This window comes from Vigna unguiculata, chromosome 9, assembly GCF_037176805.1.
Source record: "Vigna unguiculata cultivar grain cowpea cultivar isolate G323 ecotype 2 chromosome 9, ASM3717680v1, whole genome shotgun sequence".
NCBI classification, from domain to species: domain Eukaryota; kingdom Viridiplantae; phylum Streptophyta; class Magnoliopsida; order Fabales; family Fabaceae; genus Vigna; species Vigna unguiculata.
Genome location: NC_140800.1, coordinates 44,645,076 through 44,667,390, shown reverse-complemented (window position 1 = coordinate 44,667,390; position 22,315 = coordinate 44,645,076). Strand labels below are relative to the sequence as shown.

At 30.8% G+C, this 22,315-nt stretch overlaps 2 protein-coding genes and 1 non-coding gene across 3 annotated transcripts; 2 read left to right on the top strand and 1 right to left on the bottom strand.

Moving 5' to 3' along the window:
- The first annotated feature begins 3,770 nt into the window (after positions 1–3,770).
- On the top strand, positions 3,771–5,067 carry LOC114196119 (thioredoxin H-type-like). The gene is made up of 3 exons (XM_028086650.2): positions 3,771–3,990; positions 4,514–4,636; positions 4,752–5,067. Exons 1-3 carry the CDS (start codon positions 3,901–3,903, stop codon positions 4,905–4,907), a joined length of 369 nt encoding a protein of 122 aa, XP_027942451.1. The 5' UTR covers positions 3,771–3,900; the 3' UTR covers positions 4,908–5,067.
- A 3,814-nt stretch (positions 5,068–8,881) lies between these two features.
- LOC114195955 (beta-galactosidase 5-like) lies at positions 8,882–13,870 on the bottom strand. Its single transcript, XM_028086409.2, has 18 exons — positions 13,521–13,870; positions 13,330–13,425; positions 13,107–13,219; positions 12,944–13,010; positions 12,768–12,860; positions 12,476–12,619; positions 12,297–12,385; positions 12,109–12,214; positions 11,870–11,957; positions 11,540–11,658; positions 11,280–11,444; positions 10,972–11,150; positions 10,594–10,703; positions 10,388–10,497; positions 10,143–10,253; positions 9,942–10,055; positions 9,637–9,839; positions 8,882–9,305 (listed from the first exon to the last, which is right to left on the bottom strand). Exons 1-18 carry the CDS (start codon positions 13,701–13,703, stop codon positions 9,173–9,175), a joined length of 2,223 nt encoding a protein of 740 aa, XP_027942210.1. The 5' UTR covers positions 13,704–13,870; the 3' UTR covers positions 8,882–9,172.
- A 3,628-nt stretch (positions 13,871–17,498) lies between these two features.
- TRNAA-AGC (transfer RNA alanine (anticodon AGC)) lies at positions 17,499–17,571 on the top strand. The gene has a single exon. It is a non-coding gene; the product is annotated as a tRNA-Ala (tRNA).
- Positions 17,572–22,315: the final 4,744 nt, after the last annotated feature.

Sequence of the window (22,315 nt, the reverse complement as noted above, 5' to 3'; positions counted from 1 at the left end):
TGATCTTAGTTTGCACACCTCAAACCTCAGTCTGCAGATACAGACTTGAAACTAATAATCAAATATGTTCAACAAAATTCTAGGCACAAACTAAACATTGTCTCAACATCAATAATTCCCAAATTGCAAATCCTATTAAAATCGAAACGCTTAAAGTCGATGAACAGTCATAACAATTCACATCCACTGAGCACTTAAAAGAGCAAGTTATAGAAAAAGCATTACTAAAACATCATCAACATAGAAGAACATCAATTCATTTGATGTGCATTTTTATTCTAAAACAGAATATGCATCTAACTGTCTGCATCAGGTGGCGAAATGAAACAGATTAAATATTCTATTAGCCTGCAGCACTACTTGTATTGAATCCGCAGATCAAATGGCATATACCATCTTTATCTATCAAGCAACGCAATATATAATAGGTATCTCAGTAAAGAACAAAAATGCAAGCAGAGTTTTCGCACGAAAAGAATTTACATCTATTTTCTCAATATGTTGCCACGAAGTTACACTTACAAGCAACAATACATTGGGTATAGAGTATAAATCACCAATCAAGAAGAATTGGAAGAAGAGGGAAAAACATCTTTAACAGCAGAAGCAGCAGTGAGGTAATTAAGAGTGTTCTTCAATGTTTCCTTCTCCCTCTTCAATCTGGCGGCGGTGTCCTCCAATTCAAGCAGCGCTTGTTGCTCCCTTGGCGCGCCCTCGAAGGTGCTGCCAACGAAGAACGAGAACGGCGTTGGAAACAGGTTTCTTCTCAAATCCCCAACCTCCTTCTCCGGTTTCCCTCCCAACCGGTTGGATAACCGGATAACGTCCTTCATGTAAGTCTCCACCTCGGTGGCCAGCCCGTCCAGATCGAGGTCGGTGGAGGGAGATGGCCGGTCCTCGAGCCACGTCACCTGCGCGACCAGGTAGGGTTTCGTGCGCACCACACTGTTCACTCGGAACCGTTCCTGGCCCTTACAGATGAGGAAGAAGCGGTCATCCACGAGGCGCTCGTGCTTTATGACTTCGCCGACGCAGCCAACGGCGGCGGTTCCGGAGACGGCATCCGTGTAGATGACGCCGAAGCGGAGGTCTGTTTGGAGGAGAGTATGCATCATGATACGGTAGCGGAACTCGAAGATCTGCAATGGGAGGATGGCGCCGGGGAAGAGGACCAGAGGGAGAGGGAAGAGAGGAAGCTCGACGACGTCATCGGAGTTGGGGGAGTTCGTGTGGTGCTTCTCGGAGAAGGAAGAGGCAGAGCAGCGGAGAGTGGAATTAGGCTTCCGGCAGCGGTGGCGGAGAACGGCGAGATTGAGATTGTGCAGAGAGTTTGGGGATTTAGGGTTTAGAGATAGTTTTGTAGGGTTTAAGGAGGGTTTGTGAGGTAAAGAAGAAGAAGAAGGAGAAGGGATAAGCTGTGGGAATGCCATTTCTTCCAATGAGAAATTTAGAATAGAATATAAGAGAAGCAAACGCAGAAGTAGAAGTGAATGTTACAGACAGAGTTTTGTTGTGTGGTTATTATTGGACCTCTTGCTAATTTTATTATTACTATTTTCTGTTCTGAACTTCACAGTGGCTAGCTTCCCCCTGCTGGAGTTAGATTTTGTGAGTTCAAATAAGATTATGTGGATGACATAATAATAATGAAGATTAAGCATATGATAGAAGATTTTCTTTTGTTTGTGGTTCTGGATATACCACGTGCCAATTTTAGATCAAGATAAATCAGGCCCCAAAAATTTTATTGGGCCTAATCTAACATTTGGCCCAATATTCGAATTCAAAACCTCCATAATCTTTTAATGAGTTATAATATTTTCATTAAGAAAATATATATCATAAGGTCAACACAATTGAATGCTGATGTGTCATATGAATATCAATCTTTCAATGAATAAAACAAAATCAAAATCAAGATCATGTATGATAAATTGATTTCATCTATTTACACGTAACTTACTTGGATTTTGGTGTTGAATCCTAATATCATACTTCAACATACATTTCTTTTATATACTGATCTATTGTCACGTAATTTAATACTTGAATTATAATTTTTATTAATGCTATTTTGACGTCTTTAACTAATTGAAACTCTCACTGTTCCAATTATACACGTAAATAAGAGAGAAGTGGATAAAAATAAATATTATCTGGTTGAAAAATAAATAAATAGAAATAATCTTTTTATAAACTATGTAAAACAAAAAGTAGACTAATAGTATTTTTGGAGTATTTAATTTAAAAATTATATTTTTAATAGTATTTTCATTATTATTACTTATGTTGTTCTTATTATTATCATTGTTATTATTTATTTCGTATTATTGTTATATAGAAATAACTTGAAATTGAGAAAAAACATCATAGTAATCGATATCATGACATAATATATCATCGGTTTCAAATAAAACAATTATTGTTAATGTAATGAATTATATTTTATTTTGAGTAAACTTTCTAAGGTTTTCTGTCACATAAAATATTTTAGTTTTTAGCTTTTTTTATAGTTTATTAACTTTCGATTATTTATAGATTATTTCAAATTTAGTTCAATTATTTATCATTTTATATAATTATTACAAGAAAATGATAGATTGTTGACGAATTTTATCTAATGAAAATTTTGATAGTTTACGAATTTTATTATATAATTAAAAATATTAATTAATTAATGAAAACGTTCATTAATAATGAATTTATCAATAAAATTTGTTAATAAATTAAAATTTTTATTATTAATAAATTTATTGATAAAATTTATTGATAGTTTATAATATTTATTTATTGATAAATTATATTGATAATTCTTATCAATAAATTTTATCGGTAAATTTGTTACTAATTAAATTTTTTAAATATTTATCGATAAATTTATCGCTAATTTGACTTTTGTAAAATTTGTTGATAAATTTATCTATGATTATTGTTTTTAAATCTGTAATAATTTTATCAATAAAAAGATAAAAATACAAATTTTATTGATGAGAAAAAATTGATCAGTAATTTTGATTTATAATAAAATTATAAAAATGTGAATTTATTACCATAAAAGAATAAAATATGAAACAATATAACTATAAAATAAAGGTATAAAATTATAGAACCCTAAAATTGTTGGATTATAAGGGTGTCAAATTGTAAAATTCTAAAGCTATAAACTTGTAAAAATATATAAAAAAAATTGAAAAGGCAAAGTTATAACTTGATATCAAGTAATAAATATTCGAGACAAAGTCAACGAGACTTGAAGTTTTTAAAATGTTTTTAAGATCCGTAAGATGCGTGAAATTTACAAAATATACACTATCTGTTTCAAAGCATCTAGTTCAAGAAAGAAGGAAGGGAAACGTTGGTGTTTATTTAATACAGCATCCTCCTTATTTAATTAAGGGTAAACTCTGAGAATATTTAATTTTATTAGTTGTTATTTTTCTTATTTATGTTATCCCTTTATTTATAAATAATATTTCAATTACCATTTGACTTTATTTATTTTTTGTCAAGTAGGTTGTTGTTAAACATATAGTTATTCAAACTAATAGAGTATTATTAATAAAAGATTGGATACAAAAATAGTTTGAGATTAAAATGTATCCGACATTTAATTAATGAATACGAATAAAAATTGTACGCCACAACAAAGAAATAGGTGTGAGAGTTTTACACTCTCTCTCGTCCCTGACGTCATCCATGAGGCACAACGTAAATTACTAGGTAGCCCTTGACACGGGGACTTGCGCCGCTTAAATGTGAACTCGCAATAAACGCGTATTCTTGTACTAATATTTAATATTAAGAAATCTATTTCTATAAATATGTAGGGACTTCTTCTTCCCTATTGCATCCACAAAAAAAGAAAAGAATCCAAAGAAGCAGAGGAAGAGAAAGAGAACAATGGCCGCCGAAGAGGGACAAGTTATCGGTGTTCACAGCGTCAGTGCGTGGGAAGAACATCTCAAAAAGGGACAAGAGTCCAAAAAGCTGGTAATTTTTAACTCCTTAACTTCCTCTCTAGTTTCATTTTCCTCTTTCCTATGTCTTAATTTGCACAGCATTATGCATGTTAGGGTTTTTCACATTAGCTTTTGATTTTTTAACCAACCTTTGAAAAGACTGTTTATTGTGGTGATCTATCTTAGAGTTGCTCTTTCTACTTTGATATTGGGAATTTTGGATTCTTTGATATATTTAATCAATTGAAGTGCCTGTGATGGAAGTTTCAATTGCATGTACTGTCTTGATTAAACTAGTATGGGGTGTTGCTGTTTAGAAGTAGCTGCAGAGGATGTTGATCCCCTGAAAGTACCCTTGTTGATGAAATTTTTAGCTGCCTTTGTGATTTATTAGGTTATTGAAGATCTGTGTCATGATTAGCACGATTCGTGATTCTTTAAAATGTGGCTTATGTTTGATCTGTGTCGTTACTGCCTTCATTTGTGATTCTTTAACATGGTTTATCTTTTCATTACGCAATTTTAAGAATACTGAAATGAAATTTCTTGAATAGATTGTGGTGGATTTCACCGCTTCTTGGTGCGGTCCATGCCGATTCATTGCTCCAATCCTAGCTGAGATTGCTAAAAAGCTGCCCCATGTCACCTTTCTCAAGGTGGATGTAGATGAACTGGAGGTGAATATGACCATCTAAATCTTTCACAGAACATGATTTACTTCATTTTATTCTAGATCCTATAGCATTATCAGGAATTTCCTAATTCATTCTTGCAATCACTTTGGTTCTTCAGTCTGTTTCACAAGAGTGGAAGGTTGAAGCTATGCCAACCTTCCTGTTCTTGAAAGAGGGCAAGGTGGTGGACAAGGTTGTGGGAGCCAAGAAAGATGAGCTGCAACAGGCAATAGTCAAGCATTCAGAGCCTGCTGCTGCTGCTAGTTCCATATGAATGAATGTGTTTAGAATAATAAATGTATTTCTTCAAGTCATTTTGCTTTTACTGTTTTTTGAATCTGTTTGGATGATTTCAGCTTGGTTATGGAGTTAGTAAAACATGGACTGAGTTATGTATAAATGAAATTGTTGCAGTGCCCCTGCATATGTCACCATTAATAGTATTCATTTTAATTTTAGGCGATAACTTAATATGTAAAAGATTAGATTGTGATGTAATTCAACTTATAACTACGAAGTGTTTACAATGAACTATAGGGAACCGATAAATCAGCACGTAATGCATCAAACTATATTCTGCAGATAATATAACTGTTTCATCAAATAATATTATATTTTTAAGGAAATAAAATTATATAATTAATATATCTGTAATTAGACTCTGTTACAATATGATTGTTTCAATCCTTATTAGAAAAATAGATTTTTCTATGAAAAAAACCAAGAAAACCAGAAGACAATAAAAAAGTCAAAAGAATGTTCCTATAGACATAATTGGAAGTGTATTTTGAAGGGAACTTTTTGTCCCAAATTGCATGGTTTTCAAATCAATCCCAAGGATATTGTAAATTCTGATAGTTGAAATAATTTTGAAAGACAGGAAAAGCATCAAAAATAATTTTGAAAGAAAATAGTTGAAACAGATTAATAAAAAATAAAATTTAAATAATGTGGCTTAATAATCAATTATATTTTCTCCATAGAGTTTAAATGAAGAGTGGAAAAAGTAAAAGAAAACAATAAAACTAGTTTTGAACTAAAATATTTACAATAAATAAGTTTAAATAATATAAACATAACAATTGTTCAGTTGAATCAATAAATTTGACATGGTGTTAATCTAAACTAATTATCGTGAAACCCACTCAAATTGCAATGAATTTGATGTTACCTATAGCATAAATTAAACTATCTCTTATTTTTATTTGTTGAAAATGATATGCCAATATTATTAAATATCAAACAGTATATAATATACTTAAATACTTTCATGTTACACAGAGTTGTTAATAATTTTGAAGAAGAATGTTAAAGAGAAGTAAAAGAAATATTTTCAAAAAAGTTTAAAAAACAACTTTATTTCTGAAACGATATAACAAACTGTATATTTAAACACAAAAGTTAGTGTTTTAAACACCTTATAGAAATATATAATTTATTATATAAACAATTAGTGATGTGAATCTTTAAACTTATATCATTGAAAATAAACTTAATTAAATATATCTTTTCCATATTATCATAAATAGATAAAAATTATGTCATAATTTTGTAAATATATGTAAGAAGAAAGAAATGTAACAGCTGTAAAATAAAAAAAAAGCTAACAACCTGACATTGACCTCACACAATAACGGCTTAGTGCGCTTACACTTGACGCTAACCAGCACAAAAGACAAAGCAGAATGAGGGTAATAACGAGTTTCTTTCTTAGCACTCATTTTCTTTGAGTATATTCATAATAAACATATGTAAAAGTTTTTAATATGGAAATTATTAAATTATAAATATATTAAAATTATGATTTTTTTAATTTTTTAATTTTTAATTTTTTTCTTCGTTTCATTAAAGATATCGTATTATAATGTTGGTCGAAAACAATTTTAAATAACATTGATTAAAAGTAATATATGTTGATATTGAAGAAAAAGAATTGTGTTTAATTTAAGTTAAAAACATTATTGGTGTTGACAATAAATATTAACTAATGTTACCTACTGAACAATATTAGTGAATATCAGAAAAAATATTATTGGTCATTAGAATTAAAAATAATAGAAATGATAAAATGGATTGAAAAATAATCTCACTTATATTGAGCCACTAAAAACGAAGTGATACGAGTTAACCCATAAATAAATAGCTTGACAATCCTCGTTATATGCATATATATAATTTTTCAGTCTTTAATTAGATAATCACTGTTTCGGGGGTAGGGGCCAAGAGCCTACTGAAGAACCTCTTCAAGCTTACTCCACTTCTCACCACAGCGATAACTTCTTCTCCAAGAAAATCTACTCCTTCGCTTGATCGGTTGGGATGACGATCGAGGTACCTGTCTAAAGGACTCCGATGCTTAAGTCAGTAATGAGCCGATCGGTGTATCAGTGTAACTGCTGTAATAAATGCGAATTAAAGATCTTTACCAACCTACCTTTGGGCCCTATTTATAGTTTTCGGTGTGGGCCTGTGATTAGGGTTCCTTAATTACGGTCCAATGACCCCTTAATCAAGATTACTGACTCGTTTAGCGTTAATTAACCCGATTGATTGGTTGTTCGACCGCTCGACCGATGGCCGCTTGACCAGATTAGTCGTGTCTTGTTTTTAACGTGAACGACTCGTGTATGGCTGATCGACCGACGTACGCATGTAAAGGATTACGCAAGTCTGAAGAGATTGATCAACCGACGGTTGGTCTATTGATTTGTCCTTTGTTATGTTTAGGTGTTGCTCATGCTTGTCCGATCGACCGATGTGCCATTAGGGATCAGAGTCGCTCGATTAAGCGTTACCGATGGATCGATGGACCTGACTTATTGGTTTAACCGTTTGACCGATGGTCCTACAGCTTGTTCACCAGCCGTTCGACTGATAGTCTTTTAACGATGCTATGTGATTTATTGGCAGAGCCGATTGGCCGATGGTCCTACAGTTTATTTATGAGGCCGATCGACCGATAGCCTTTCATGTATAAGATTTCCAACCTTGGCCAATGGGCCTGGGGATTAGGTTTGGCCGATCGACCGATGAGACATACAGTACAATCCCTGTCTTTAATTTGATAAATAAAACTTATTACTGCACTTATATCTTAAATTATTTCATTACAATTGATTATTGAAACTTAACTTGCAACATTAATTATTTAAGTTGTAATCACATTGCATATTTGCGTTATCTAAATAGTATACTATTAAGATTTTTTTAAGTATTACTTGATTTCTAAATTTTGTTATAAAAATAATTGAGGGAGCTAACAAAAACTAAAAATATCAGCTCCCATTGATTGTAAACTAATAAAATATAACTTTAATGTGTAAATGAATCGAAAAAAAGAGTGTCAAGTTTAACATGTCGCGATTGAAATTTAGTTTGTTAAAGTGTTAATGTGAATATGTTCCAACTCAAATCAAATTCATGATATCTTAATCGAGCTTCTACTGAAAGATAAAATATAAAAAGTTTACAAATTCCTGCTTTTTTTAATAAAACTTTAAATTCTCTAATATTAAACAATAAATTACTCGAATACATTTTTTTTTATTTCAATTTATTTAAAACTTCTCTTTCCAAATATTTTCTTTTTATATAATTTTATATTCTTTATAAAATTAAATTAGCATGAGAAGAAACCCGGTCCTTAGGTTTGCTTAGTAATTTAGGCGTTCATAAAGTATTTAATAGTTATCATAAAGGAAGGAAAGTCAACCTTTGACTACTAATATTTAGAATGGAAATAAAGAATGTGGTGGGTTATATTGTTTGTTTAATCACGGTCATAGTTACCTAGAGATTATGATTCTATATGATTAGGATATTAGTCTCGACACCACTTTAATCCTAAAATTTTAAGACAATGATGTTATGGGTCTTTATTTTTATATAGTGTTTAACTTTATCTATTTTATCCAATGTGGAACTTTGACTCACTTGACTATTCCCAACAATCTCTCATCAAATGTGAGTCTCTTATTTTTTGTTTTTTTTTCTTTTCATATGGATATATTTCCCTTCAAATGTATGAGTGACTCCTTTTTTGTTATAATTATGCGGTCAGTCATTTTGGTGATCCTTTTTATTATGGTTATACAGTCAGTCACTCCAAACAATCAACTCTTATATCACTGTTAGATTATATATATATTTTATAGTTATCTAGAGATTGTAGTTCCATATAATTATAGGACATTAACTTTACACATAAGGTTTTTGACACCACTTTAATTCCAAATGAAGACAATGGTGTTATTCTTACACGGTATTTAACTTTTATTAAGAAAAACCAGCGGAAGAGGAGATGATACATAGGTCGTAGTTGAAAAGAATAAATTACAGATAATCTGGGTGTTGGGAACCATAGAATAGAACTAACGATAAAACACTTGCAGCCCTAAACGGTTTAACCAACTCAAGCTGATTTATTGCCAAGTCGATGACTTATTGTTCCAAACCTACCTCTGTTTCAACCAATCCCAACGAAAGCGACCGTGGACACACAACTTCTTATTCAGGTTCTTCAAATTCTCTGAATTGGGTTCACTGCCCATGACCTGCCGGAGTATGTACCATTCTCTTCACCAAAGATATTTTCCAAGGATTTCCGCCTAATTCTTCCAACACTACGATCAAGTTCTTCGTTGGCTTTAGCCAGGACCTCGGAACGTGATACCTGCCAAATTCCAAACACAACAACTGGTAAAATCTCCATTCTTCAAATCATTAGCATAAAATAATATTCAGCAGCATTGGATCTGGCACACCACAAAAAAAGGTTGTGGCATTATCATTACTGTATCTGGAAGGAAATGTAATGATACCGACACGACCAAAGGTAAACACACAAAATGATAAAAGGTTGCGCACTATTTTTTTCACGTGACACTGACATGTCAGACTGCACAAGCTCAACGGCTCCAAACAGTAACAAAATGTTAAAGAAGACTCAATAATAAAGCATGTTATTAGCTTATACGATATCCTTTACAGAAGAAAAGCAGTACCATCGTTGAGTGGGTTGGCCACAACCAAGTTGGCATTTTACAGGACGAAAGCCTCCAGAATAGGAGCAAGAATTACAATCACCCTTTGCATAGGCCAACCAATATCTCCCTATGCTCTGTCTGTTGATCCATACCTGACCCTTACCCATGCTTTCTAGGTCCAAAGCCAGTGGTTCCTTTCCACCAGGTGCATCAAAATAAGCCTGCAGCTCCCAACTTAATAATAGTAAGCTTCTAGTTGTGATAAATTATGTGATAGAAATATACTGTTATATGAATAACACTGATCTTAACTATTATCTCACCTTGTACCATTTCAATTGCGACCGACTTTGTGTACCCTGTGATTCTTGAACCCAATCAACAGACGATACCCCATTGGGAGACGCCAAATCCATATCTTCTCCTCTTAGGCCAACCTATTGTAATTAGAAAACATTTTCTGGTCCCATCAATTGAAACTTACGAATACATATGTTAGACTAACAAGTTTGAGTGCATCAGACCTTGTACGACCACTTATTCCATGTTAAATCTTTGTGTCCCTGGTCGAGACCATGTAGCAAGACTGGACCAGTGATCCCTGTCTCCCATGTTTCATAATGCCGACCAACATTCTTCCAGTGAAAAACAGAAAATCAATCAATGACCAGTAGCATAGTGGTCGAGCAAAGCAATGTACTAAATATACTAACTAGAAAATAATAGGCCATTTCAAGTTGGATTTACAAGCATGGTATTCAGTACTAACAGGTAATCCAACAGTCACGCTGAGAAGAGCAATTTTATTTGTTCCAGCGTGGAGATCTATGGCTCCATTAAATGTACAACTTCTCTGCTCCCTTGTCCCAAAAGCTGACCCTGTAAAAGAAACCAGTTTAACTCAGAATCATTCAATACGCAAAGTTGCAATCTGCAAACAAAGGAACTGCACGTTCAACTACAATCGGAAAAAACCTGAAAATTGCCCATTAACGAACACATGAACAGCGTCTCCAGCAGACTGCACATTAATGCTGGGTTTTTTTCCATCTCGAAGAAAGGTTTCTGATGAACTTATGTCAACGCTGCAGCACGCCGACCAGAAAAAACAGTAAGATTAAAGGATGAAGCTAGCTGACAAGGAAGGATAACAGAATCTATCTGATAAAGAATTTAAATCTGAAATATGACAAAAGTGGCTAGGTTCAGGGAATCCTTGAAAAATAAAAAGCAATTTCTTCGTCATAAATCAGCATCCTGTTCCAATAGGCATTGCATAATTTATTTTGTCATTATGCAGACAACACTAAAATTCAGTTCATTTGGTAGCTTTTAGAAAATCAAGCAAATTACCTGGTTATGTACCATAGGTAGTCACTGGTGTCCCTGGTAACGTTGAGTTGTTCTAATAGTCCAGGAGATGTAATCCTTGAACTCTCAGCCAGAGAAGATAGATCTTCATCATAGCTCTCCCATGAGAACAACTTAGTACTGACAGGAACCATTTTTACCTGTGAAGTTTGAACTCTCACCTTCATGGAGACACAACAATACAGTCAATTTCTTTGTGCAGAGGGAAAGGCTGACAAGAAATAATACTGATGGGAAAAAATGTTTTCATCACATTCATAGCTTTAGAAGGTCTCGTGAAGTATTCTTACTTTTGCAGTATTAAATGCATCAGTTTTGCAATCAGGAAGGATGCTTATGGACCAAGGAGGCAAATCATAGTTCCTGTTATTGAACGTCACCGTAGCAGCAGAGTTTGCATTGTAGTTTGCTAGAAAAGCTGCACATGTTCCAGTACCTGAAGAGTATACATGAGCCTGGAAAATTTCCAAGCACAGAGACAGGACTAACTCATCATAAACAAGCACAAAAATGCCAAGAGGACAATTGCTTCACATCAGAGGCAACTTGCCTGCTGTAGATTTCCTAACGACGCAACTGTGGGATCCGAAGAAACCAAAGCATGTTCACACCGCTTAATAGCTCTATGAAGCTCCTTCAAATGACTATATTTTGGTTGCCTGATCAAACCTAAACACAACACATCACATTGGGTTAGGATGAAACAAACTATAATATGAACTATCTTTGTGCCCGCAACTTACGCAACTTATAAAATACACTTCAACAGAAGAACTATGATTCACAGCTCAGTAGTAACTATATCTATAAGTGGCAATGAATAACGGAACAGACAAATAATAAAAAAAAAAGGTACTCATTATAAGCATAGTTTTCTCACCATATTCATCAATTGGAGCGTCATAGTCATAGCTTGTAGTAATGAATGGGCCTCCAGCTGATCGTCCAAAGTTTGTTCCTCCATGATACTATCATTTTTCATTAAGAACATAAGCGAGATTCAGATTTTAAAGTAACGCAGCCAATGTTTCATCACAAGAGGAAACAGAACTGAGCCTTATCCAAGTAATGGAAGTATTTTTTCATAAAAATAATAAGAAAAACTAGAAGGTGACCAACCATGTAATAATTCACATACGAGCCACCCTTTTGAATGAAACGAGCAACTGCAAATGATAGATCCTGAACTGGTCGCTGGTGAATTGGGCCACCAAAATCTGTAAACCTTGTGATCGTAGGAAAAAAATTACCCAACCGAATCTATAGTTACAGAACCAACTTCAAATGTAAGACACTGTACAGCTTACCAGCCACTCCAAGACTCAGTCCACATGGTAGGCTTGTATGGTTTATTTGGAGTGAAATCATCACAGTAAAAACCATTACATGAATTGATCTGTAACCGAGAATTGGATAGATCATATTCAACCCTCAAACAAATTAATAAGGAAGCAAATGAAACAAGCAAGAGAAGGAGAGAACTTGCCACAGGATCTGGGGCATCATTTTGCTTGCACATCACCCAGGGCACTCCTGTGCCCAATCCAACAGCCATGCTTGCAGCCCAGTTTAAGTACGCACGACCAGCAGCTCCCATTGCTCTGCTCTCTGGTCCGTACTCATTCTCAATCTACAAAAACACGAGACAATAAGAGAAAAGAACACAATTTAAGATTGTCTCCTGAAAAAGTGATTCATTGGTATGAATGCAAGTGAGCGCCAGGTCAGTTTTTTGAGCATTTCTTCACTTATACCACAAAATGAATTGAATCGCATACCTGAGAGAGAATTATTGGACCACCCTGAGACTGGAACAACTTCTCACTCTTCATCATCTGGACAATTTTCTGCGTGAAACCTTGCATTGCTGCCTAAGAATGAAAAACGGAAAAGTCAGATTATCCAAGACCTGAATCAACAGAGAGAATCCATGTGAATGAAATGCAAATCCAACCTTGAAAGGCTCATTATCCGTTCTAAAGCTCACACCGGGAACATACTTCAACCATACAGGAATTCCTCTACAGTACACCATTAAAGAACGACATTAAGAATCACAACCAAATCTTACATTAACAGAGAGATAGAGAGACATGGATTATGGAAGAAAAATGTACCCAAAGTTCCACTCAGCGCACACGTAAGGTCCAATTCGAAGGTTGGCATAAAGCCCCACCTTCTGCACCGTCTTAATAAACCGTACTAGATCATACCTTCCTTCAAAATTATACTGCAACGCAACATTAAAAAAAAAAAAAAAAATCACAAAGAACCAGAAAAATGTTACTTTTTTTAAAGTAAGGTTGATTAATGGGGAGAGAGGAAGATCCAGAGTAGTACATTGCCAGGTGATGGTTCATGGACATCCCAGAAGACATAAGTGTCTATGACATCAAGGCCTCCATGTTTGGCCTTCCTAATTAGATCCTCCCACATCTGAAACCACATAATTTGAAGCAAACAAAACAACACAACAGAGGTTGAAAGCTGAAACACATAAAAAGAGTAAAGAAAATGGGAGACATAAATACCTCGGGGGTGCTTCTGGGATAGTGAATGGAGCCAGAAATGAGGATTCTCCTCTGGCCATTGATGAGAAGAGACTTTCTATCATAGGTGACATTGCAATGTATGAGCTGAGAACCCACAAACAAGAGCGTGAAAAACAAAGGCAGTAACTTGGAAACTGAATTGGTAATGGTAATGGTTTCCATAGGCTTAGGCTTTAGCTAGCTGAGTAGAGGGAAATGTCATAAAAGGAACAAGGTTTAGCCGTTAGTTGAGGTTCTCCTCTTCGGTGTAATCTATGATCTGAAACACTCTCCACCACCAGCAACCATGGATGCTGCTACTGGAAAGAAGTTCCACTCCCTACCCCCTTGCTCTGTTTCTTTATTAATTATCTGTGTCAGATTTGGGATTCTATTAAATGCATTTTTTAATTGTGTTTTTTTTTTCCTTGACATTGATACTAGTTTTTTTTTAGTTGAACTGTCACTCACTTTCCTTTTTCCTAGATTTTCCCCATTTTTTATTTATTCATTTTTTGAAATCTTAATGACTTCTTATTGGTTAATTTTTGAAATGTAAATGATTACAATGAACTTTTTTTTAAACGTGAACTCTGTGAAACAATATGTTCTAGATTTATTATGTTGCGTAAATTATAATGAGAAATAATGTATTTTTCTGATGAAAACATATAGTAATAATTATGTATGGAATTACGTATTATTTTTATCTCTGTGATTGAGTGATGAAAAAGTGAGAACATATTTATGTGGCGATTTTTGAGACGCCTTGTAGGCATTGCCGCCAACTACTCTTTGTTGTTTGCATATATGTCTCCCTCTGCCTTCTAAACCACACTACCGTTAAATCTTCCAAGCTTCAAAATAAATTTCGTAATTGTAACTTTTTTAAAATGTAGAACACTAAAACGGGATACGGTAATATAAATAAAATCTACCAAATTAAAAATATACACTAAATTTAACAAAAATAGCATCACATTAAAAAAAATCGAACGAAAACAATGATCATTATTTAAGCCAAAAATAACTTTTAACTTAAACAAATTAACTAAATATATAAGCATAAAATACTTACAAAAATCAGGGAGTTGAGTGCTACTTCCCTTGTACGTCTTAAACAGTCATCTTGATTTATGATGTTTTGGGTACCTATTCAATTGACCTCTCTAGAACGGGTGGTACTAGTTGACACCCATCAAATAAAAAATATCATTACAACTCTAAATTATAGTATTTTAATTGTACTTAGTTTTATTTTTAATTTAAAATCTTAATATTTATTATTATATTATTAAAATGAGTTGCAAAGTAGGAATAATTTTTTCAACATTGTCAAAATATTCTTTTCCTTTTAAAAATCATAATATATTAAGAATTATGGAGAATATAATAATAATAATAATAATAATAATAATAATAATTTGAATAGTCTTTTAAATTCAGATAAATATATTCTGATATTATTTTATTATTGTAAATAATATTGGTCACTTTTTAATTGATATTTATATGAAAAACTTTAAAACATAAATAAATGAATCCGAAATTTGGAATCATTATTCTTATGCTTTTTATGAATCCAAATTTTTATTTGAGTGGATTACTTTTTGTTTAATTTCGGATGATCTCCATTATGATAGGAGTTCGTCAACTTAGTCAATTACATCCAAAATTTAAAAAAATAAATATTTCGGTTAGAATCAATTTATTATTAACTTTTAATATAAATATAAATATTTAATTTTTAAAAATATATTTATACTTAATTGGTTTTAAATTTTTGTAGTACATTCATTATTTTTTTTTTCGAAATAGTTAACAAAAATTAATGAAAGAAAAGGATAGCTTTTAAGTGCTGTAAGGTTCAATAAAAGCTAAAACGTAGCATCAGTTGTTTATTTACTACATATACATAAACAATAGCTGGTGGCCACAATTTCAAAACCCCAATTTTCTTCATCGATTACCGACGTATGTACGCGGAATGGAATCAATAAAGGAAAATGTACTGATTTTTTTTATGTAAAAGTTTTTTTTTATCTGATTGTAGTACTAGAAAATTATTTCCTTTTAAAATGTTGACAAAATAATATTATTTATCTAAAATATTTTTTGATATTTTTTGAGGCAACAAAGAGAAAATACTTTTGAGTTGCGTGCAAGCAATGCTTTTGTTTAAATCGAAAACGCGATGTTAATAAGCACATATTTCTTCCAAACTTATCACTTATATTTTCTGTTTAGTCCCTTTAATTTATGTACCCCCTTCTCCTCGTTTTTGTTATTCAACATAATAAACTCATTGATGCTCGTGAAAAATCTTATCTTTACCTGTGCACACTCGAAATAATAAATTATTATTTTACAATTATTTCCGGTCTTATTCTAACCATTAAAAAACAAAGAAAGTAATTATTTTTTTAATTAAAAGTTAAATTAAGTAGTTGTTTCTTATTAAAAAAAAAAAGCAAATCAATAAGATATAGTTAATCAACATTAAATTTTGTAAAAGTTATAAAAATTCATAAGTAACTCTAATATTAAATAAATCCCAACTTTAATAATTATTAGTGTATTTTTATTGTATTTAAAAAGCAAAAATACTCATAAGTGTTACATATTTTATAATTGATAATTTATTTAATATAAAAATAATTAAATAATGCAATAACTATATTTTAAGATTGTTAAAAATTAAAATATAAATAAATACAAAAAAAAAATAATAGAAAATAAATATTATATGTTTTTTAATACATACAATATTATGTTAATTGTTTCTTTATTAAAAATAAATAATATATTATTTTTCTACTAATTTTTTTGTGTTTAGTTATATTTTTAATTTTAATAATATTAAAATACAATTATTTTTTTATTTTTTATATCAAATAAATTATCAGCTACAAAATAAATAATTTTTATGGGTATTTTTGTCATCTAAATAAAGTGCACTAATAATTACAAAAGTTATGATTCATTTAACATTATAGTTATCTATTAATTATTACAAAATTCAAAATTAACATTACAAAATTATTTCTTAAATTATCATTTAATAAAAATTAACACTGATATGTAAAACATAATCCTAAAATCATTAATAAATTTAATAAGCAGGAGTTTTGTCTTGAAACTACATTTCACATCTCATAACTTTCATAAATCAAAACGGTAGTTTACCCAAAATATTTTTTTGTAAACAGTTCCCTTTAAATATAACTTGCCAAAACATGTTTTATTCAACAATATGACTCAAAATTATCATACAATATCATATTATTGAAGGTTGAAACATTAAACCCCAAATTCACAATTAGCAACTTAAATATTAGTCTTTAAGAAAATAATTAGAATAAGGTTATATACTAAATATTAACTTTTATATAATTTAATCACGTTATATAAATGAAATCTAATTCCTTTAAGATTAAAATAATCGATAACTATTTATCTAAAGTGAATTAGCAGTGCCTTTGGATATTTAATTTTAAATAATTGTTAATATTGCTATAGTTTATTACATATTTTAGTATAACTCTAATTATTATATATTTTTTATAATAATTACAAGTGTTAGCCAAAATAGTATACTGTTAGTTTTTATATCTTATTTATAATTTTAGTTAATGATAATAACTATACTCTTTGTCCATAATTGTTACTTCATAATTATAAAAAATAAATTTAAAAAACATTTAGAATAAATAAATAAATGTTTGTAATCAAGTAAGATATGTTGCATATGTTTGTGGAATTTAATTTTACACATGAATTGAATACGAGAGAAGATAAATGATGATGCATTAAATATAATTTTAATTTCATTAGTAATAGCATTCATAGTAAGACAATTATTTACATTTTATTATAATTTAATCATATCTTTAATCCTTAAAATTTAAGATTCATTTATTGTTATTATTCTGAAATAATAATGTAATTATAAGTAATGTTACACTTATAAAATAAAAAGGGGATGTAGCTCAGATGGTAGAGCGCTCGCTTAGCATGCGAGAGGTACGGGGATCGATACCCCGCATCTCCAAATTTTAAGTTTTTAAACTTTTGGTCCACGTCCACAGAGAATGGGCCTCGATACCCTGCTTAGCTTTCCAACGGGACAGGCCCATTTACCTGCATCTTCAAATATTTTTTTTAACGTTTAGTCCCATAATATATGGGCCTCATAGGACGTAATTTTTTTTATAGCGACATGGGCCCATTCTATTCACACAGTTTTTTTGTTCACTTTTTCCTCTTCATGCTTCCTAATTATCCCTTGAATCTTCTACTTTTTCGCATTTTTTATGAAAATTAGTTTCTGTAATAATGTGTACAAAAATTTACATGGTAAAGGTAGGACTAGTTTGAATATTTTCAAAAAATCCAAGGAAGACGAAAGAGATTTTATATGTATTAATTAATACCATATGGCATTAAGGTCAAGGCTGTTATTTTATTGGATCGTGAGTTTCTACAGTCCAATTTTGTTTTTAGGATTGATTGGGCCCAAACCTCATTGTCACATTGGATTGAAGTTTCAAAGTAAGGAATATAAACACTCATAAATTAATCTTAAACTTAGAAATACCATATGATGAGAAAAAAAATTTACCAACATTATAAATGTAGTAGCATTTATTAAATCAATAATAATATAGATATTCCGAGCCTGCATGGCTACATTAATCAATAATATATTATACTGATATATGATCATTCAACTGGAAAAATCCTTTTTCTTTATGCCAACATAAACTTGTCCATTTTTTTATATGTACCATAAAACTTAATTTCCATTATACAAGAAAAAGTTAATATAAAGCAACCTATTAACAGAATAGTATAATATGACAACGTTTATTTATTATTACTTCCACATTTTCTTTTCGATTCAGCTCCTCCCTCGTATTTTCGTCTCTATAAAGTTTTCCAATAAAAAAAAACATAAATTTAATCTGTTCCATATATAATAAAGGACATGCAAATTAATGAAAGATGAGTTTAGTATAGTTCGAATTTTGACCCAAAGAAATATCAGCATTTAATTTATGAAAAAGCTACAAACAAAGCGAGGAAGCTGACATATACAAAACAACAAATTGAAGATTGTTAGTTTCATTTTCTTCAGTCTTACTCTTTTGTCCTATTCCTATGCAAAGTAAACCAAGTGCATTATTATTACTAGAGTAAAATATTATCTGATTCATATGAATATGACAGTATTTGTCTACTGATTCTACATTCACAACCATTAATATTCCTTTTATTATAGAAAAAAAAAATGTTTGATTACAAAGAAAAGAACTATTCAAAACATTAATTCAATTATTTTTAATATTTTTATTAGTATCACTATTCTTTAACTGTTCATCGTTATTAAAATTGAAAAAACAAAAAAACAGAACCTATTTAATATGAAAATGTTTTCAATTATAAAATAAAAAGTTGTATGTCACTGAAGCAGTGAGAAAAGTTCGAAGCACTAGCAATATTTTTTGATTTAAAACCAAATTAGTGGAGCTAATGAGTCCAAAATGATTAGCACAGAAGCAGTTCCAAACATTAACTACCAATATTTGTTTTTGTCTTAAGAGTTATAGTGGATCAAATGAGTCCAAAATTACCAGCACACAAGATAAAAAGGGTTTGCAAGTGCAAATAACGACATGTAAAAAATCTTCTGTATTCATTAATTAGGTCATTTTTTTTCTGTTGGAAATAATAAATTAGGAGAGTTAAGCATGATTAGATTAAGTGTTTGGTGTTTTTGTGATGAATATAGACAAACACTAATGTGATGAATAACTTGGTCTGTTCGCATAATAAAATTTAGACAGAATTGATGTTTGGCATGTAGTCACATGGATAATTGTCCTTTATGTTTGCAAGTTGATCAAACATTTAAGAACAAAGAAACAGATAAAACTCCTATATTCATACACCTATAGTAGGCGTTGAATTCCATGTAACCTAAGTAACATAAATAAATAACAATCTTAAATTAAAATTTGGAAATCAAGATAATAACGATTATAGTAACAAATTAGTTTTAAAAATTAACATATATAATATTTAAACAAAAACTAATTTATGATTTAACGGATCATGGATTCTATTTAAACTTTAAATTAATCGATTAAAAATAATATAAGGGTGGTTAATTGTTCACGTCTTATGCTATTATTAATTGGGACCACATGTTATATGATGATTTTGAACCATGTAATAAATTTCAATTTCTTCAGGAGTCTGTTTCTTTTTTCTTTTTCGTGGTTTTACTCAGAGTAATGGAGGTAAATATGTTGTTTGTCTTTTTTGTTCTTTTAGTTTCTAACATTCAACAAATACGTTTGATTTATTGAAGTTACCCTAGTTCAATGAAAACACAAATAATATGATCATGGTAGCATAATTTCACACGTGGTGATAACCTTTTAAGTGTTTGTAAAAATTTTTGTTAAGTAGTCATCTTTTATGAATTAGAACCTTTTTAAAAAATTATCATTAAAATATACTTATTTCAAATTCTGGAGGTCGAAAACATAAGAGAGAAAAAACACTGATATATAATATCATATTGAAATTAACTTTTATTGATTGATTTAGCTTTCTTAACATCGAAGTTGCAATACCTTTAATAGTATTGTAGTTGCATACACATGGTTACATTACATGTCAAAATTACATTATTTTTAATTACAATACTATAAGGAAGCATATTTTTAAAAAAATAATATAGCATACAAATTATAATTTTTTAAATTTAATATTTTACATATAAAATATACTTATTTAACAAGAATTTAAAAGGGTCAGTTTAAATCTATAATCTAACAAGATGACAAGTTAAGTGAAAGGGATGAAAATGAACTAATAAATTTTAAAATGTCAACTCAATCCACCCATGATGAGTTTTGCGATTTTTATTTTTGATTTTGATGTTTTTTTTCCTTCATGAAAGTATTTGCATGTGAACACTTACTTACAGATTGTGATATCCACCCACCTTCCTTTTAGCCAAACAAATAGTTTTTAAAATACAATTAAAAAAATGTAGGGAAAAATAATTATTATGAATACTTAATGTTTGTCACGTTGTTACCATAGCTAGAAAGATATGCATATATTAGCCACAATTTTTCACCGAAACTGTTCTAAAATGTCATGTAAAAATAGGTATTGTATTGCTACACTTTATTGTGCCTAGTTGCACTATGGTGAAAGGCCTCTCTCAAATTATCAAAGCATAATTTTATGTGGAAATAATACTGTTGTATGTAAATTATATATTAATCTTAATATTTTGTACAAACTAATTGCGGAATAATTATATTTATTTATTTACATTTACAATAATAAAATTGATATTTTATTGGAATTTAAATTTATATATTTAGGATCACTACTCAAATTTTGAATTTTTGCGTCAGTGTAATATGTTATTCAATAGCGGTTATAACCACCATTATTTTCTCTACCATCAATTAATTAACTGCCACCGAATTTAACTCCACAAAGTCATTATAACATCGGATTACTGTAACCGTCGGAATAACCGTCAATAAAAATTTTAATGTCGGCTTTAACCGTTTCTAAATAATCTTTAATTTAAAAAAAAATTAGCGACACTAGCAACCGCCAGTAAGATTAGGAATTTAAGAAATTTAAAAAAATTTCGTGATGGTCGTAATTGCTAGTAAATGGTGGAATTTAAAAAATTTCGCGACGGTTGTAACCAAATAAAGAGACCCTTCATTTTTCTTACCATTCAACCTTGTTCCAACGACCAATCTAACATTCAATCTATGTCGTAAGACTCTGATTAAATTCATCACGTCGTATTTCCAAGCAACTAAGCCATCAAATAACGTACAAACACTGCATGACCACAATTACCCCAATCTTAATCATCAACCCTTCATATTTCCCGAACTCCATTTCACAAGATCTTCTAGTAGTAATGCGTGGATCGACTAACATAACTCTCATCCCGATGCATAAAAATATTTATCTAAATCATCCAAACGCCAGGAAAAAATATACTACAAACAAAACAATCTGCCAAACAACACCACCAAATAGTGTATTCTAGGATGTGATCATCGTTCAAGCTAGGCTTCAAAAAAATTTAGGATTAAGATTTATAATCTAAAACTCAATAATCTACACGGAGAAAGAAGAAATACTTCACGAAGAGAGAAAATACTTACAACTTAGCTTTCCGAGACAACAATGGAAGACAAAAGAAGAAATACTTCATGAGAAGAAGAGGATGGCTCCTTGAGAAGACTTCAATCGGGAGGAGAGGATATGGTCGCCATTAGGTGATCTCTGTTGATGATAAGAAATTAACATACAGATGAAGAGAAATGAAGTATTGGGAGGATGAAGAAGCTCATGTAACAAAAAGAGAAATGAATAAGTGGGAGAACAAAAAAGCTAAGATAACGGGAAGAAATTAAAGCACAAATTTTCCGTTAGTTTTAAAATGACCTTAAGTACAAATTAAATTTAATCTTTTAAAAACATTACATCAGTTTTAATAAACCGTAAATTTTCACCACTATAAAATACTTTTCTTCTAGTGGGTAACTTCATAATATTTATTAATTCAGATACATTTAAATTAGTTTTAGATATATTTAAAAAATTATTTAGCGGTATTTCTGTTTTTATTTTAATTTAGTTGCATAAAAAAACTCATTATTTGAACTTTAAAAAAATATCGAATTTAAATGTGGTTTTAAATAATGTAAGACTCTTGTATCAAAATACCTCACCCAATT

What these genes read in the sequence shown, in the direction of transcription:
- LOC114195955 (XM_028086409.2), bottom strand. Translation starts at nt 13,703, where the DNA reads ATGGAAACCATTACCATTACCAATTCAGTTTCCAAGTTACTGCCTTTG. An exon ending in ATCCCAGAAGCACCCCCGAG is followed by an intron (nt 13,426 to 13,520) that starts GTATTTATGTCT and finishes ATGTGGTTTCAG; the next exon opens with ATGTGGGAGGATCTAATTAG. An exon ending in CGTTAGGAAATCTACAGCAG is followed by an intron (nt 11,445 to 11,539) that starts GCAAGTTGCCTC and finishes GAAATTTTCCAG; the next exon opens with GCTCATGTATACTCTTCAGG.
- LOC114196119 (XM_028086650.2), top strand. Translation starts at nt 3,901, where the DNA reads ATGGCCGCCGAAGAGGGACAAGTTATCGGTGTTCACAGCGTCAGTGCG. An exon ending in GACAAGAGTCCAAAAAGCTG is followed by an intron (nt 3,991 to 4,513) that starts GTAATTTTTAAC and finishes TTTCTTGAATAG; the next exon opens with ATTGTGGTGGATTTCACCGC. An exon ending in TGGATGTAGATGAACTGGAG is followed by an intron (nt 4,637 to 4,751) that starts GTGAATATGACC and finishes TTGGTTCTTCAG; the next exon opens with TCTGTTTCACAAGAGTGGAA.